The sequence below is a fragment of the Rhineura floridana genome, chromosome 18, assembly GCF_030035675.1.
Source record: "Rhineura floridana isolate rRhiFlo1 chromosome 18, rRhiFlo1.hap2, whole genome shotgun sequence".
Taxonomy (NCBI): domain Eukaryota; kingdom Metazoa; phylum Chordata; class Lepidosauria; order Squamata; family Rhineuridae; genus Rhineura; species Rhineura floridana.
The window spans coordinates 10279556-10298049 of record NC_084497.1 but is presented as its reverse complement, the minus strand read 5'-3'; the positions used below and the strand labels follow the sequence as shown (position 1 = coordinate 10298049).

Sequence of the window (18494 nt, the reverse complement as noted above, 5' to 3'; positions counted from 1 at the left end):
CCCCTTCCTTGTCCGCAACTGCCAGCTGGGGGCAACTGGGCTCCTTGGGACTATGCAGCTTGCCCACAGCTGCACAAGTGGCAGGGCACGTAACCCCACGTGACGTAACTGTGGGGTGATCTTTAGCTGGCCCTTGACACCCAGGAGACATGAGCAGGGATTTGAACTCGCAGACTCTGGACTCCCAGCCAGGCTCTCCTCCCCACTGTGCTATACCAGCTGTTGATTACCTGGATACATGCCATCATATATTATATATTATAATATATTTGTCTCAGTCTAAGCGGTTTCATGTAGATGTTAAATAGCATAGGGGACAAAACTGAGCCCTGAGGGACCCCGCAGGCCAACGTCCAAGGGGTCGAACAGGAATCCCCCAGCACCACTTTCTGGGTTCGTCCCTCCAGGAAGGAACGGAGCCACTGCAAAACAGTGCCCCCAAGTCCCATCCCAGCAAGGCGGCCCAGAAGAATACCATGGTCGATGGTATCGAAAGCCGCTGGGAGATCCAGCAGAACCAACAGGGACACACTCCCCCTGTCCAGTTCTCTGCATAGGTCATCCACCAACGCAACCAAAGCCGTCTCTGTCCCATAACCAGGCCTGAAACCAGACTGAAATGGATCCAGATAATCTGTTTCATCCAAGAATCCCTGGAGCTGGGAGGCCACCACACACTCTATTACCTTACCCAAAAATGGAATATTGGACACTGGCCGGTAATTATCCATTATGGAGGGGTCCAGGGAGGGCTTTTTTAACAAAGGCCTTACAACTGCCTCCTTTAGGCAACCTGGGACTCTGCCTTGGTGTAAGGAGGCATTAACCACTCCCTTCACCCACTCAGCCAGTCCCTCTCTGGCACTTTCTATAAGCCAGGAAGGGCAAGGGTCTAGCAGACACGTGGTGGCTCTCGCCTCTCCAAGGATCTTGTCCACATCCTCGGGCTGTACAAATTGAAAAGAATCCATCATTATTGGACAGACAGGAGCCAAAGTTACATCCCCTGAGACTATCAATTATAGCGTCTAAGCTGGAACGAATCTGAGCAACTTTATCTGCAATTATACAATAATATATTACTATTTAAACTTTTATATGATTTTTTTGCAAGCCATTTCTTTGTGTTCTACAGAAAAACAGGATAATGATAAGAATTTATTGTCTTGATCATCCCACTTTTCAGTAGCAAACAAAGAAAAGTGGCTTGCAGTGAAAAATGGTGAATGCAAGCAAGTCCATACTCAGAATTAACTCACGGGCATCCATTTCTCTCGCAACCTTTGCTCATTCTATTAGTAACCAGGCGAGAAAAGAAAAAGGATGAGTCAACTCGTTATGCCTGCTAGGAAGGAACATAACCTTTGTCCTGTGCTGTGCATGGTACCTCCTGGCTCTCATCTGTCAAGCTGACTTGGCTGCCTTTACAACTTGAACAGCTTAGACTGAGACAAAAGGCAGTGGTGCCAAGGCTTCCTTTCCAGCTTTCTGACTCATCCACAAAGGGAAGCACAGTGCCACAGTTTTGATGTGCTGGCTCAGGAAGATGGTAAAGCACCTGCTTTGCATGCAGGAAGTCCCAGATCCACAGCATTTCAGTAAGCTAGGAAAGGACACCCCCCCCGGTATGAAATCCTGCCAGTCAGTGGGCCGATGTTCTGACTTGGTCTAAGGCAGCTTCCTAGTCCTTAAGCCGTTATTCAGAGTCATGAGGACTGGAATCTTGATTTATTTTTTGAAGAAAGGAACACAACAAAGTGGGCCCCAGGTTCAATCCGCAGCATCTCCAGGTAGGGCCGGGAAACACTCCTTGTCTGAAATCCTGAAGAGCTGCAAGTGGCCCTGTATTCTCATCCTGCGTATGCTAACTCAGAAGCATACCTTGTTTGCTATAATGGGGCTCTTACTGCCATGGCTTCCCAAATTAGGAATGCTTCATCCAAGCATACTTCTTAGGCTTTAGTTTTTACTAGGGAATAATCCCCATTGAACACAGTTACATTGAACCTTCTGAGTAAACATGCATAGAATTGTGCTATTTAAGCCCCATTTTCAAAAGGGAAAGAAAGAAAGGGATCTTTCCCAGTCATCTGTAAAACTCATTGGGCCAATCAATTTCTCTGAGCCCACCTACCTCACAGGATTGCAGTGAGTGCAAAAGGTTTTGCAGAATGAATTTGGACTCCTGAAAATTAGTCATATTACTCTGTGATTTTATGGATTTTCTGATTGTTCTCTTAATGTACTCTTGTTGATTGTTTCTAATTTATTGTTGTTATGTTTGCTTTATATGTGTTTTCTGCCTTGCTGAGAAAAATGTGTTGGAAAGGCAGGTTATAAACTAATTAAAAAATAAGTAAACAACATGCAATTAATCCTGATTATAATAATACTCATTGCACTTCAGTCTTCTATTAACAATGTGTTTAATGTTGACAAAAATATAAAACAATTCATAAATGAAATGCAATAATAATCATGATAATGATGTTATAAGGGGAAGGGCCTGCTTTGCATGTGGTAGGTTCCTGCTTCAATCCTCGATGGCATCTCTAGGTAGGGCTGGGAATGTCCCCTGCATCATTTTGAAGATGATACAAAATTGGGAAGGATAGCTAATACCCTGCAAGACAGAAACAAAATTCAAAGTGATCTTGATAGGTTGCAGCAATGGCTGAAAACACAGAATGATATTTAACAGGGATAAGTGCAAAGTTCTACACCTAGGAAAAAGAAACCAAATGCACAGTTACAAGATGGGGGATACTTGGCTCAGCAATACTACACGCGAGAAGGATCTTGGGATTGTTGTTGATCAAAAGTTGAACATGAGCCAACAGAGTGATGTGGCTGCAAAAAGGCAAATGCTATTTTAGGCTGCATTAACAGAAGTATACTTTCCAAATCGTGTGAAGTATTGGTTCCTCTCTATTTGGCACTGGTTAGGCCTCATCTTGAATACAGTAGGGCCCCACTCATAGTTTCATTAGGTGGAAAGGAGGAATAGAATTGGGTGTCATCCGCATATTGGTGACACCGAACCCCAAAACTCCAGATAACCTCTCCCAGCGGTTTCATGTAGATATTAAATAGTATGGGGGACAGGACTGAACCCTGGGGGACCCCATAGGTCAATGGCCAAGGGGTCAAGCAGGTATCCCCCATAACCACCTTCTGGGTTCGCCCCTCTAGGAAGGATCGGAGCCGCCGTAGCACCATGCCTCCAAGTCCCATCCCAGCAAGGCGACCCAGGAGGATACCATGGTCGATGGTATCGAAAGCGGCTGAGAGGTCCAGCAGAACCAACAGGGACACACTCCCCCTGTCCAGTTCCCTGCGTAGGTCATCCACCAAGGCGACCAAAGCCGTCTCAGTCCCATAGCCGGGCCTGAAACCAGATTGAAATGGATCTAGATAATCCGTCTCATCCAAAAATCTCTGGAGCTGGGCGGTTACCACTCATTCTATTATCTTGCCCAAAAAAGGAATATTGGAGACTGGACGATAGTTACCTAATAATGAGGGGTCAAGGGAGGATTTTTTCAGCAAAGGTCTTATTACAGCTTCCTTTAGACAGGGTGGTAATCTGCCCTGTTGTAGAGAGGCGTTGATCACTTCCTTGACCCACTCGACCAGTCCCTTTCTGGCATTTTTTATAAGCCAGGATGGGCAAGGATCATGGAGGCCATATGGCGGGTTACGTTCTAGACCCCCGCCGAAAAGCAAAAATCTGATCACGTGCTATGTCCCACTTTCCGGCGATTTTCACAGGGAGCTCCAGCCGCCACGCTCCAGCTGACAGCGCTTGGCCAAGGGGCCAATTGCTGTCAGCTGTAGCACAGCGGCTGGAGCTCCCCCTGATCACGCACTACAGCTGTAGCGTGTGATCAGCTGAAGCGCGGGAAGCTTCTGGGGCCAAGCGCTGTCAGCTGGAGCGCGGCGGCTAGAGCTCCCTGCTCTACAGCTGATTGCCCCGCTGGCATCGTATTAGCGGAACGCCAAAAAGCAGGGACCCAAAAAGCGGGACCCGACTGTACTATGACCAATTCTGGACATCACACTTTAAGAAGGAGGCAGACAAACTGGAATGGGTGCAGAGGAGAGCAACAAGGATGATCAAGGGACTGGAAGCAAAGCCCTATGAGGAGACACTGAAAGAAGTGGGCCTGTTTAGCATTGAGAAGAGAAGACCAAGGGGAGATATTATAGTACTCTTCAAGTACTTGAAAGGCTGTCACTCAGAGGAGGGCTAGGATCTCTTCTCAATCGTCCCAGAGTACAGGACATGGAATAATGGGCACAAGTTACAGGAAGCCAGATTTTGACTGAACAGCAGGAAAAACTTCCTAACTGTTAAAGCAGTATGGTAATGGAACCAATGACCTAGGGAGGTGGTGGGCTGTGCAACACTGGAGGCCTTCAACAGGCAGCTAGACAGCCACCTGTGGGTATGCTTTAAGTTAGATTCTTGCATTGAGCAGAGGGTTGGACTCAGTCGCCTGATAGGCCGCTTCCAACTCCATGATTCTATGACACTCTGGAGAGCCACTGCCGGTCAGTGTAGAGAATACTGAGCTAGATGGACTAATGGTTTGACTCAATATAAAGCTAATGTTCCTAATAATAATAATAGCATATTTAAGAAACAACAAATGCAGTAATATAATAATGGGTTGAATTCAATGTTAGTCATCCTCAGAGGAGCCCTACTGAAATTAAAGGACATTACTTATGTCCATTAATTTCAGTGGGTCTACTCTGAGCAAGCCTGAGTTAGTTACAGTCCAATAATAATAGTAGTACTATAATAATGGGTTATATCCACTATCATTCCTACTCGGAGGCAGACCCCACTGAAATTGAAGGACATGACCGACTTAGGCCCATTCATTTCAAAAGATCTTTTCTGATTTATTGTTGTTGTTGTTGTTATGTGCCTCCAAGTCGATTACAACTTATGGCGACCCTATGAATCAGTGACTTCCAAGAGCATCTGTCGTGAACCACCCTGTTCAGAACTTGTAAGTTCAGGTCTGTGGCTTCCTTGATGGAATCAATCCATCTCTGGTTTGGCCTTCCTCTTTTTCTACTCCCTTCTATTTTTCCCAGCATTATTGTCTTTTCTAGTGAATCATGTCTTCTCATTATGTGTGCAAAGGATGATAACCTCAGTTTCGTCATTTTAGCTTCTAGTTCTGGTTTAATTTGTTCTAACACCCAATTATTTGGCTTCCAGTTCTGGTTTAATTTGTTCTAACACCCAATTATTTGTCTTTTTCGCAGTCCATGGTATCTGCAAAGCTCTCCTCCAACACCACATTTCAAATGAGTTGATCTTTCTCTTATCCGCCTTTTTCACTGTCCAACTTTCACATCCGTACATAGAGATCGGGAATACCATGGTCTGAATGATCCTGACTTTGGTGTTCAGTGATACATCTTTGCATTTGAGGACCTTTTCTAGTTCTCCCCTAGCTGCCCTCCCCAGTCCTAGCCTTCTTCTGATTTCTTGACTATTGTCTCCATTTTGGTTAATGACTGTGACGAGGTATTGATAATCCTTGTCAAATTCAATGTCCTCGTTGTCAGCTTTAAAGTTACATAAATCTTCTGTTTTCATTACTTGAGTCTTCTTGATGTTCAGCAGTAGTCCTGCTTTTGTGCTTTCCTCTTTAACTTTCATCAGCATTCGTTTCAAATCATTACGGGTTTCTGCCAGTAGAATGGTATCGTCTGCATATCTTAAATTGTTGATATTTCTTCCTCCAATTTTCACACCTCCTTCATCTTGGTCCAATCCCGCTTTCCGTATGATATGTTCTGCGTATAGATTAAACAAATAGGGTAATAAAATACACCCCTGTCTCACACCCTTTCCGATGGGGAACCAATCAGTTTCTCCATATTCTGTCCTTACAGGAGCCTCTCGTCCAGAGTATAAATTGCACATTGAGACAATCTGATGCTGCGGCACCATTTCTTTTAAAGCATTCCATAGTTTTTCAGAAGGAGCCGAGGGCAGCATACTCTGAGCAGGACTTGGTTGGCTGCAACCAATAATAACAATAAATGAAATAGCATAGTAATTCACAGTGTACGTTAATTGCTCATATCAGAGGACCTCTGTTGCCCTGCTCTCTACCATAGAGAGCAGTAAGAAAGGGGAAGAAGGAAAAACCATAGAGAGGGCACCATGCCACTCTAGGGTCCCTCCCTGCCCCGTCGCGCACTCCCTCCGCCTCCTTCAAGTTCCAGGTGGGCGGGGCTTGGGGGATCACGACGACGCAGAGTCATGTGACGCTCACACCTTAGTGGGCGGGCTCTGGGCCCTGATGGGGGGGCCGGAGCGCCGCTTGCTCCCTCAGTCAGTCGCCTCAAGTTGGCCGGGCAGGAGGGAGGAGAGGAAGGGAAGGGAGAATCATGGAGAAGCCCCGACGGCTTGTGGTGGTGACGGGTAAGGGGGCGGTGCGGGGGCCGCTTCAAGCAAGAGGAGGGGGCCGATTGGGGGGGTTGAATTCCATAGGGTGGGGGAAGAATTTAACCGTTGAACTTCGTCCCCGCTCCATAATCCGTCCCCCCTCCACTAGCCCCCCCTTGAAATAGTTCCTCCTTGTTTTGCCCCCCCCACCAATTTATATAATAAAAAGTTGTGAGTTCAGTTTTCATTTTGGGTTTCACTCCCAAATAAGGACTCCCCCCTCTCAAAAAAAACTTTTATTTTGTTAAATCAGTGCGAATTAATTAGTTGGTCCCACCCAGTAGATTCATTCTTTCGGGCTCCTAGCTTGTCGCTTCCTGCTGTTGGGTATGGTCCACCCAGTACGTGTATTTTCTCTCGCCCCCACCCCTTCAAATATATATATATACACTCTCTTTATGTTAATTAAAAAGGAAATTTAAGTATTATCAGCCTCACCTTACAGAGTTCTTCTTTTAAACTCTCCCTTTTCAGTTTGACCTACCTCTTCTTTTGGCCATCTCGCCAACCCTTAATGTGACCCCATTCCATGACTCTCCACTCCTGAATAATCTCCCTTTTATTCAATTATTTTGCCCTCTTCCCACTAATACCTCCATATCTTTTTCCAGCTAATAGACAGCTCCTCCCTCTTAATTGCTCTCAGTAACTCCCCCTGCTTATTCTTTATCAATCTCTTAACTTGTTACCTGCTGAAATGTTAAACAAGAGCTTATGTGAAAGTGGAGTGAGGGGTTTTTTGGGGGTGGAGGAGGTCCGTAGCAGCACTTTCTGAAAGATATCTGAGGTGGGTTTAAACTAGCGTATAGTTTTAGAGAGAAAATTTATGCTTGGTTGAGTGAGGCTCTTACTGTGTGCGTGTGTGTGTTTGGGGTGGGATGTAGAGGTAGGGTCTTCTTGGCTAACATAAAAGGTGTGATATTACTGATCTCATTCTAATGTGGCATTGTAAAAAGGCTGATTTTTAAGAAAATCAGGTTAAAGGTGTCTTTGCTCTGTGTTGAAAGGAAGTTCAATTTGGCCTGGGAAAGTCCCATTGAATTTGGTGCATGGTATCTTGAGTGGCTGCCTGAGCTGTGGGATCTCTGCATGAGGAAGACTGCCTTCTCCGCTGACCCCCCTCTCTGCTTTCTGGGGCCTCCTTGTGTCCACTGCAGAAAGTCTGGTCGCAGCTGCAAAGCTCGGAGTCAGTTGTGAGTTCCTACAAGTTGCTGTTCCCTCCGTTGTATGTGCTGCCCCCTGTAAATTTCCAGTGTTCCCCCAAATCGGTGTTACGCTGTGAAAACGCACCCAGGAAATGGTGACGCTGTCCTACAAGGGACAAGTAAAAAAAGTTGGCTCCGGGGAATTTGCCTGCGATGGGTTATTTGAAACAACAGGCTGTTTCTGAGAGGAGGGGCGATGGGAAGTTGCGGGAATGAGAGGCCCTTCTTTAATAGGCCTGCTGCCGTGGCACAAAAGGGGATAGGATTGCAGGGAGGGGGAGAAGACTGCATGGGAACAGTCACTTGATTGGGGGATGGGGACTCAGCAAAGTGCCACTGTTCCACCTGCCGTGCCCTGTCATGGCAGTGAGCGCAGCCCTCTCTGGATCCACTGGTGTGGCCTTAATTGGAACTGGAGAAGCACCGCTTGACTCTCGACAGAGAAGGGGTGCCAAGCAGGAGATCTCTGGGCAAGTCGTGTCACGTGTGCACCTTCTGTTAATGCTCAAGTCTTGCACACCTGTGGAACACGAGTGCCCTGTGTTGACTCTTAGGAACATCTGTGTGCTTTTGTTTAATTTGTTTTGAGTTTTGATTTTTTTGTTGTTGGCAAGACTCCTTCACACCTGCATTCTTGACATGAGGGTGTGTGAGAGGAGTGCACCAGATGCCATGCACATCATGTGCTCCTGCACATGTGCTCTCAGTGTTGAGATAATCCCATAAAAACCTTGCAGTTGGGAGCAGCTGGTTTCCTGCTAATTAGCCTCAGTGGCTTCTGGTGAAAACAGCACCCAGAGGGACTATGAAACACTCTATTGAATTCTTATCTGATAGGCAGCCTCCTTGGTTGTGTAAGAAAGAAGGAGGGAGATTGTGTCTTTTCCTCTCTCTTGGACACCAAAGCTACGTAGCAGGCAGGCACCTGTAGGATTTCCACCACTGAAATTCTTCTCTCAGAAAGATTTGTAGAGCTGTCCTCATGAACAACTAAAACATCTGGGAGGATTGGAACAAAAGCTCCAGTGTTTAGGTAGCTAGTCACCTGCGGTGAGGTAGGATGTCCTTCTGGCGACCAGACCTAGAAAGCTTGATTAAAGTTAACTGCGTTTTCCACCTCTTTTCTTCTTTTCCTTCTAAGGCACTGATGATGATGATGTATGGGCAGGCAGGCTAGCAAAAGACTTGTAACTTGTTGTGGAATCTTGTTGTGCATGGCTGAAGCTCCATGGAAGCAAATGGCTTAGCTTGGTTTCCTTATCTGTGTCTAAAAGTTTCTAGGGTTTCTAGGGTTTTTTTATCTGGGAGATTCACCCCTAGAAATTGGTGCTCTTCCTACTTGCCCTAAAGATGCCAAAATCCCAATTTAATGCCCTCTGTAAATGGGCAAACTCAGTATCTTTGTGGGAGTAGTTCTGGCAATTATGGGCACCTGCAAAGGAATCTTGAATGTCAATAGAAGCTTGCTGTCCTATCTCTGCAGTTAAATCAAGCTTGCAAACAGTGCCTCACCTGTGGTGAATAAGAACAGGCCTCTAGGCAACCAGGGACCAACACTTTTCTTTATTTCTTCTTTTTCATGAACTGGGTCCTCCCTCTCTATCAGGCCATCAGTTGACTAACAGAGGCATGTGTTGAAAGCAGGTTTGCTGCTGTTGCTAATAATAATAATAATAATAATAATAATAAACAATAATAATTTCTTGTTCACTAAGTTGAACTGTTCTTGGTGCTCCTAGTTCCCCCTTCCCTTGGTCATGAGACCAATAGGGCGTTACTCTTGCACGTTAATAAAAAATCTGACCTCTCACAGGCCTTGAACGACCTTACCTCCAAGTGGGGTACAAAATCCAAGATGTTATTAATTCAGTAATGACAATTGTGGGTTGCTAGTTAACAAAAGTTATTCATTACAGAGCCAAAGAAGCATTATTCGTGGAACGCTATTGTAACCTTCACGCCTTGGGCATATTTTTTAGTAACCCAGCTTTGTCCAAGAAAATGTTTTACTAAGTAAAAACCTGGTACAGAGAAAGGAGCATTGGACTTGAGACCCAACAGACTTGAGTTCAGATTCCCACTTAGGGTGTGAAACTCGCAGAGAAAGTCGAGTCAGTCTCTCTTGCCTATCTTGCAGGGTTGTTGTGTGGCGAAAATGTGATGACTCCCATGTAAGTCTTCCTGCACAGAATGAAAATGTAATAAAGGCCCCCCTTTTTCAGGTGGGAATCTTTTTCTCTTTTTGTGGGGAGACCACGATGAGAGAGTATCAGATGTGGACAGGAGTCCTCAAAAGTGTGCACTTTAGCTTTGGAGTAAGTTCCATTGAGCCCAGTGCTAAGCTGTGTGTGTGTGCATTGCGTGGGGAGAGTTCAGAGGGCCAGTTAATGAGTGCTGGGGAGCGACATTCGGTCCCTGTGCCTGAGGTTCGCCCAGAGCCGCCTGCTGTTGCTGGTAGCGGATGTCTGTGGTTCCACATAGAGACAGGCTGTCTTTTCTCCTGCTACCAACAATTGATTGTGGGAATCTTCTGCATGCAAAGCAGTCTAGAAACACACATTGAGACATGTGTGTGCGTCTGTTCGTATTCTTGTGAATGGGTTTGATCTGGACTTTTGTCCAAAAGTACTTTTGCTGGCACAAAGAACAGCATTTGTGGCACCAGCACTTGTGTGTGGATGGCGAGGGGGAAAAGTTTACTAAAAAGCTCTGGGGCGATATTTTCTTTTGTAGTGGTGGGCATGTTTTCCCAGATAGGATGTGGGAGGTTGAAAATGGTGTGTTTGTAAGAGAGACAGGGTGGGGCGTGGGGGAGAGCACCTCCCCTACACTGTGTTTAGCCAGTGTAGTGTAGCAGTTATGGTGTCAGACTAGGACCAGAGAGACCAGAGTTCAATTCCTCACTCCGCCATGAAGCTCGCTGGGAGACTTTGGGTCACTTATTTTTTTCTCTCAGCTGAACCTACCTCACAGGATTGTAGTGAGGATAAAATGGGGAGTTGGAAAGTGACATACACCACCTTGAACTCCTTAGAGGAAATGTGAGATATAAATTTAAGAATTAATAAACAAGTAAGCAAATATATCTGTGACAGAGAGTGTGGCGTTGTCCATCTGTGGCCCTCCAGAAGTTATAGAATCCTTGAATTGGGTTGAATTGAATGGAGTTGGGAAGGGCCTTAGAAGGCCATCGAGTCCAGCCCCCTGCTCAATGCAGGAATCCAAATCAAAACATACCTGACAGATGGCTGTCCAGCTGCCTCTCAAATGCCTCCAGGTTTAGAGAGGCCACCACCTCCCTAGGTAATTGGTTTCATTGTTGTATCGTTTTAACAATTAGAAAGTTTTTCCTGATGTTCAGCCAAAATCTGGCTTCCTGCAACTTGAGCCCATTATTCCATGTCCTGCAATCTGGGATGATCGAGAAGAGATCCCGGCCCTCCTCTGAGTGACAACCTTTCAAGTACTTGAAAGTGCTATCATATCTCCCCTCAGTCTTCTGTTCTCACCAGCCCCAGTGGTCAAGGATGACGGGAGTTGTAATCTAAAACCTTTGGAAGGCACCAAGTTGAGGAACGAGGGGCTAAAACTCTCAGCAGTGCGGGTGCCAGGGGGCAGCCAGGTTGGGTCCTTGCCAAGGGCCCCTGCAGCCCAGAGGGACCCTCAAAGGCCTGTCCTTAGGGTGGGAGAGTGGTGCTCCTGTTTCGTGATCTGTGGCAGCATCGGATCCTGCAACCTAACCCTGCTGTGGATCACAGAGAGGGAACCCCCAGGTACCCCCCAACAGACAGTGCAGGCTTCAATGAGCCCACCTGCATGCCCCACCTACCTCTCCTGTCCATATGAATGCTGTCCACAGTGTTGTGTGCATGCCTGTCATCACTCAAGATGGAGGCAGGGGCTTCCCTAAGAGACTGACACCTCACATGACAGGAGAGGTAGGTGGAGTGTTTGTGTGGGCTTATTATCCCCATGCTACCTGTATGGGGAGGTGTTTGGATATGGTGCCGTGGGCCTGGGGCAGGCTGAGCCGGCCCCGAGTGTCAGACTGACTTGAGAGACCCAGGTTCAAATTGCCACTCAGCCATGAAGCTCACCAGGTGACCTTTTCCCAGGCACTGTTGCTCAGTCTGTCCTGCCTTGCAGAGTTGTTGTGAGGATAACAGTTGGAAGGGAGTCAGAATCTTGGAGGAAAAGTGGAAAATAAATGTAATAAAACAGTTTTTGTTGGGGGGGAGCTAGCTTGCTGCATTGGGACTGGCAAGCTGCAAATGGCTTTCTTGGGAGCCCTTTTACACATCGCTGAGCAGAGTGCAACATTTGTGAAAAATCTGCTTCTGTCGTTCCAGGGTTCGGCCCATTTGGGGAACATTCTGTCAATGCCAGCTGGATCGCAGTTCAGGTAAAACGCGTGGGTTTTCAAGGGCTTTGGGCAAAAGGATGTGCTGGTTGATGGTAACGTCCACAAACCTTCCTTTGCTAGCTTGGTGTCCTCCAGGGGTTTTGGATTCCCAGCCCCATCAGCCCCAGCCAGCACTGCTGCCACTGCCAACCAGCTGATGGGTGGCAAGAGGGAGCCAGCTGGGATTGACGCCGCTGCCAAGTTCCCCATGGCCCTGCTCAGATCAGTGGTGCTCCAGAGCACTCCACAGGGCTCTCTGCAGCCTCTCTGAGTCCCATTAACCGTGGGGACTTCAGAGTGCCCCATCACCTGTGAGGCCAGGGGGGTGACTGTGGGGCAGGCTTTCCCCCTTTCACATTAGGCCCAGGAGGGGTGGGGCGGGTCTGCACAGCAGGCCCAGACCCAGTTCCCCACCCTGCTCTGGGACAACAGAGAACAGCCCTTGCAATATTTGGAGACCTTAAATCTTACCTTCTCCACTCTGAACATATCCGGTGCCTCAGTTTGCAATCAGTGAAGGCGCCTGGTTCCTCTTTGACATCTGCTACTGCCAAGCCTCGTCTCCTGCTTCCTATACTTGCCCTTTTGATCCCCCCCCCCTCCCGGGGTGGGGTTGTCTAAATGTAGGGTTTCCCATCTGCATTGGATGAATTTCATCTTGTTGGTTTTGGCCCTGCATTTCAGCCCGTCAAGATAATTTTGAATGTTGTTTCTATCTTGTTGGCTCTCCCTCCCAACTTTGCACTGCCTACAAATTTAATTCAAAAAATCCCCTGTGCCGTAATCCAAGCCATTTGGAGGAGAGCTGCAGCTCACTGATGGACCACCTGCTTTGCATGCAGAATGTCCCAGGTTTGATCCCCTGAGAGACCCTACAGAGCCACTGCCAGCCAGTGTGCCACCGCAGACCGTGCTGAGCTACATGGAAGAGGGGTCTGAATTGGTATGGGGCAACATCCTACGTCCCTAGCTGAATCAGTCCTTTGCACTTACCATGAGGACTAGAATCTTACTTTATCTTCAGTTTGGTAGTAGACCACCTGCTTTGCATGTCGAAGATCCCAAGTTCAATCTCTGGAATCTCCAGATAGGACTGGGAAAAGACTCCTGATCTGAACCCTGGATAGCTACTGCCAGCCAGTGTAGACAATACTGAGCTAGATGGACCAATGGTCTAACTCAGGGTAAGGTGGCTTCCTATGTACTCATTGGCAGAGTTGCTTCCTTCAGCTGTTCTCTGGCAGCAGATCCCCTGGGTTTCAGGCCTTTCCCTACCTGGGGTAGGGCAGGGATTGAACCTGGGGCCTTCTGCATGCCCTAACCACTGAGCTACAGTCTCTCCCCCTAAAAATAAAGTAAGATTCTAGACCTCATGGTTCTGAATAAAGGGGCTGATTTAAGTAGGAAGTCGGGCCTTCTACGGAGTAAGCTCATGTCGCTCAATAGTGAAACGAGATTCACTGAGAGATGCATTGTGGAAACGCAGCATAACCCCCAGCCCTAAATTTAAGGGTTTCTCTTCAGCACAGGTGATCTGCTGAACACGAAGTAGCTTTGTTCTCCCCCTTCCTCTCTAGCCTGATTGTAAGTCCCCTCCCCTTCTACGTCAGGAGCTCAGGGAATATTCTTTCTGAATGCTTTTAAATTAAACCCCAAGTGTAATCAATTGCGGCCAACTGATGGACAGCCAGCCAGATGTTGGCTGCGTGTGTCTCTGTCTCTCTCTCCACTCCCCACTCCCCACTCTTCTCTTAAGAAGCAGCTAGTTGTGTAGGCTCTGGGTTGTAGGTGAGATGTATCCAGGATGATCCAGGCTACCAGCATCCATCATGGAATACTGGGAAAGGAAGGAGTCTGTGTTTGATATCATAACCTTGCCAGTGAGCTCCCTCGCTGACATTAAGGTGGGACCAGGGCACTTGTCCAATAGGGGAAGGAGAAAACATTATTATTGTTGTTGTTGTTGTTATTGTTATTGTTATTATTATTTATTTATTTATTTATTACATTTATATACCACCCCATAGCCGAAGCTCTCTGGGCAGTTTACAACAATTATAGAAATAGACTGCCTTCAAGTCAATCCCGACTTACGGCGACCCTACGAATAGGGTTTTCATGATAAGCGGTATTCAGAGGTGGTTTTCCATTGCCTTAATTACAACAATTAAAAACATTAAAAACAAATATACAAATTGAAAAACACTTTTTTAAAAAAAAATTAAAAATGCATGCTAAAATGCCTAGGAGAAGAGGAAAGTCTTGACCTGGCACCGAAAAGATAACAGTGTTAGCACCAGGTGCACCTTGCCACAAAAATCATTCCATAATTTGGGGGCCACCACTGAGAAGGCCCTCTCCCTTGTTGCCATCCTCCGAGCTTCCCTCGGAGTAGGCACCCGGAGGAGGGCCTTTGATATTGAGCGTAGTGTACAGGTGGGTTCGTGTCGGGTTCCATCAGGTACTGTGGTCCCAAGCCATGTAAACATCCAAGTAAACAGCTTTGGCTAGCACCACGAAGACATTAACTTGGAGTATATGTTGCACGTTCAGTACCAGAGGAGGGATTGAAAAATTAAACAGTCAGTACACAAGTGTACAGCGTGGACGTATTTGGAAGACTGCCCATTTCTGGGTGCCCTGTCTCAAAAAGGAGATTATAGAGCCGGAAAAGGGCAATTGAAACGATCAAGGAGACGGTGGGTTCCTCCAGTTCCCCTATGAGGAAAGGTTACAACATTTGGAGCTTTTTGTGGAGGGGGGCATAGGAGAGGCGTATAAAATTATGCATGGGAGTCGACACATTTCCCCGCCTCCGTCCCGCATAATACTGGCGTCATCCAGTTAAATGGAATGATGGGAGTTTCTGGTCCACAGGGCAGGGCGTGGCTCACTCACGGCGTGGGCTCCCACAAGATGTGGCGATGCTCACCAGCTTAGGGGTGTCAAAAGGGGAACACAGGCAGCTGTCTTGTGCTGAGTTGCCACCAGCCCATTGTGCTCAGTATTGTCTACATCAGGGCTTCCCAAACGGTGATCCGTGGACCGCCAGTGGTCCGCAGACTTCTGTGGATTTGCAGACTGAGTTGTATTGCTGCTTGGCCCCCTGCTCTTAGGGACATTTTTCTGGGGACTGTCCTTGACCAAGATGATGACTGCTTTTTAGAAATGTTATAATGTTGTTGAATTCTTGTAGATTGTGTTGTTTTGGTTTGTATTTATGTTTTTCTATTTGTGTGTGAGCCGCCTTGGGGGCCTTTTTGGCCGAAAGGCGGCCTAGAAATAAACCCTAACATAAGGTTGAAGGTAGCCGACGGCACATCCGTCACATTCAGTGTTCATACTGGTTTTTAATTGTATATTATTTGTTATTGCTTGCATTGTATCTTACTGCGTCATAATTTAAATTCTGTGGACATAAAAGCAGCAGTGAAAACACAATTAAAAATACAGCATCTTGCGCAGCGCACTACAGCGGGCAGAAAATGCATGAAGTGGTCGGCCAAGACCCTCGGCACTTTCCAAGTGCTCCATGGGGGGGAAATGTCTTTACCACTGGCCTAGCAGTGGCTTTCCACGGTTTCAGAGGTCGTCTTTTCCAGCCTTGCGTGGAGATGCTGTGGATTGAAGCCGGGCCCTTCCGCACGCAAAGCAAGGGTTTTACCTCTGGACTGGGACCCTTCACCTTAGGCCTTGTGATTCTGAATGAAGGGCTGCTTTCAGAAGCAGCATATGCCAAGTCAGACCATTGGTCCATCTCGTTCAGTACTGGCCGCGGGCTCTCTGGGGTTTCCGGCAGAGCTTGGAAAAGTTACTTTTTTTTTGAACTACAACTCCCATCAGCCCAATCCAGTGGCCATGCTGGCTGGGGCTGATGGGAGTTGTAGTTCAAAAAAAGTAACTTTTCCAAGCTCTGGTTTCAGGCAGAGTGTCCTGCCTGGCGATGCTGGGGTTTGAACCTGGGACCTTCTGTCTGCAAAGCAGATGCTCTGCCGCTGAGCTTCGCCAGACAAATCTCTAGCCTGCAGGAGCAGCGGCTATGGAGGGTGGTTGTATCTATGGTTCTATCCATTCCCAGGGTCCTTGCACCTTGGAAGAACACTTAGCTGGGAGTAACCCTGGCTCCAGTGGGTTAAGGCAAATAGGGCACTGTCCTGTGATCCCCTGTGCCCTCCTGCTTCCCACCAGTGCAAGGGTAGCACTGCCTGCCAGCTTAGTCTCATAGAATGGTAGAGTTGGAAGGGGCCTATAAGGCCATCTAGTCCACCCCCCTGCTCAATGCAGGAATCCAAATCAAAGCATTCCCCACAGATGGCTGTCCAGCTGCCTCTTGAAGGCCTCCAGTGTCGGAGAGCCCACCACCTCTCTAGGTAATTGGTGCCATTGTTGTACCTCTCTAGCATAGGACGTTTTTCCTGATGTCCAGTCGAAATCTGGCGTCCTACAACGTGAGCCCATTATTCCGTGTCCTGCACTCTGGGATGATCGAGAAGAGATCCCAGCCCTCCTCTATGTGACAACCTTTCATGTACTTGAAGAGTGCTATCCTATCTCCCCTCAGTCTTCTCTTCTCCAGGCTAAACAGGCCCAGTGTCTCAGTGTTGCTCCTTGTAGCAGGGAGGATGATGATGATGGGGACATAGCTAGGATGAGTTGGCTCTGCCTGTCATTGGCTCAGACTCCACTTCCTGTTGGGTCTCCTGTTCCTCCTCCTCACCAGACCCAATGGGCATCAGACTCCACTGTTGAGGGCAAGACCTCCCCCCCTCTTGTGGTTTCAACAGGCTAGCCCCTGATTGGATGGCTGTGCTTGCTGGGGGGAGGACAGAACTGTAGTCCAAAACATCTGAAGGGCACCAGATGAGGGAAGGAATAAACGAACATAACTACCTTGGGTCCATTAATTTCAAGGGGTCGCCTCTGAGTAGAACCTAGTTGGATTCAGCCCTTTGAAATCGGTGCGCTTAAGCTAACACAAATCAATTGATTTCAATGGTGTGGTTAATGTTGCAGGCCTGTGTGTGCTTATCTGATCAGTCTCTACTGAATGCACTCGAGCTTACTTCTGGATCAGCATGCATTGTTGCTGTTTGTGGGGCAGTTTTAGGTTTTGAGTCAGGTATCTAGCAACATTAAACATTTCTAGGTACAGGGGAGCATTTTCAAAGGCTTGGCTCAATGCTTTGCTATTGGGGAAGGGGCCACAGCTGGTAGAGTACCTTCTTTGCACGCAAGAGGTCCCTAGGTCAATCCCTTGGCACCTCCAGGTAAGACTGTGGAAGGTTTCCCTGCCTGAAACCCTAAAGGACTGCTGCCGGTCAGTGTAGACAATCCGTAGCTAGATGGACCAGTGGTCTGACAGCTTCCTGTATTTCCTGTGCTATGGTCCATCAGCAGTTATGGACGATCCCCATGGAAAGTTGGTAGGTGTCAGCTTTTCACTGAGACAGCAGTGTCGGTGGGGGTGCAGGCAGGGCTGGAGATTCCTTGGTAATTGCCAGGCCATAAGTCCTCAGCCGGCAGCTTGGCTATAAATCTGCCAGGCTAGCAAGGAGGAAGCAAGATAAGGGCAGAGGCCGTTCAAAGCTTACATGCCAAGCCAGAAATCCAGAAGAGACATCAGTGAAGGTCCGGGTCTAGTTTGCCGAGAGATCAGTCCAAGTCAAGGTTCAGGGGATAGGAAGACACACAGTGGTCATGCCTGATGTTGTAGTCAGCAACAAGCTGAACCCAAGGTTTGACTTTTAAGGAGCAGGTTTGTCAGCAGGTGTGAGCCCTCAGCGTTTTGGCCTTAAGTGGACAGGCCTGCCCCTCTTCTGCCTGACCTTGTGTTGTCTACGTTCTGCAGGTGAGGGGGGAGTATCCTGTTCACTGCCTGCGTCTGGCTGAAGGGCTTCAGCTGTGTCTGGGGGGCTCTGCAGCTGAGGGAGAGAAGGAGCTGGGTTCTCAGGAGTTTCCTCCATTTCTCCTTCTGGGTCTGCTGCTTCTGGGTCTGCTGCTGTTACTCCCGAGTCATCCTCGTCTGATGAGTCCTCTGACAGGGCCATGACAGTAGGAATGCTTTGCCATTTCAGAGTTTATCCTTGCGAAGGTGGCTCAGTTGTGATGTTTTATATTGTAACTTTTTGTAGGGATATAAGAGCCTGCTTTATCAGCCCAGTACTTTCTTTACACATGGGAGAATCCAGATGAATGTTATGTGTCCAACCCTAAGGTAACAGAAAATATAGCCGAGTTTCTCAAAACTAGGACACAATTGGTAAAGGGAAGGTGAGTTCTGACTAGAAATTGTCTGCATTTCTCAACTATTTTTGATCATGGATTTTGTTATACTCTTACTTTAAACGGCACAATCTGTGTGCATGTGCACTGTGGCTTTTATCTCTGTGCTGCGATTATCTTCATAACC

At 47.5% G+C, this 18494-nt stretch overlaps 1 protein-coding gene across 5 annotated transcripts in view; it reads left to right on the top strand.

Annotated features, from left to right (window-relative positions):
* The first annotated feature begins 6299 nt into the window (after positions 1-6299).
* PGPEP1 (pyroglutamyl-peptidase I) overlaps positions 6300-18494 on the top strand; it is a 31858-nt gene continuing 19663 nt past the window's right edge. For 2 of the 5 annotated variants that reach the window (XR_009759506.1, XM_061601367.1), the window contains exons 1-2: positions 6300-6454; positions 12033-12085. Coding sequence is in view for 3 of the 5 variants with exons in the window: in XM_061601367.1 (XP_061457351.1) it covers positions 6333-6454; positions 12033-12085 (175 nt within the window). In the remaining 2 variants the exon portion in view is untranslated. Of the gene's footprint in view, positions 6455-10778; positions 10987-12032; positions 12086-18494 lie in introns of all 5 variants that reach the window. The other 3 variants (XM_061601368.1, XM_061601370.1, XM_061601371.1) reach the window with 3 other exon arrangements.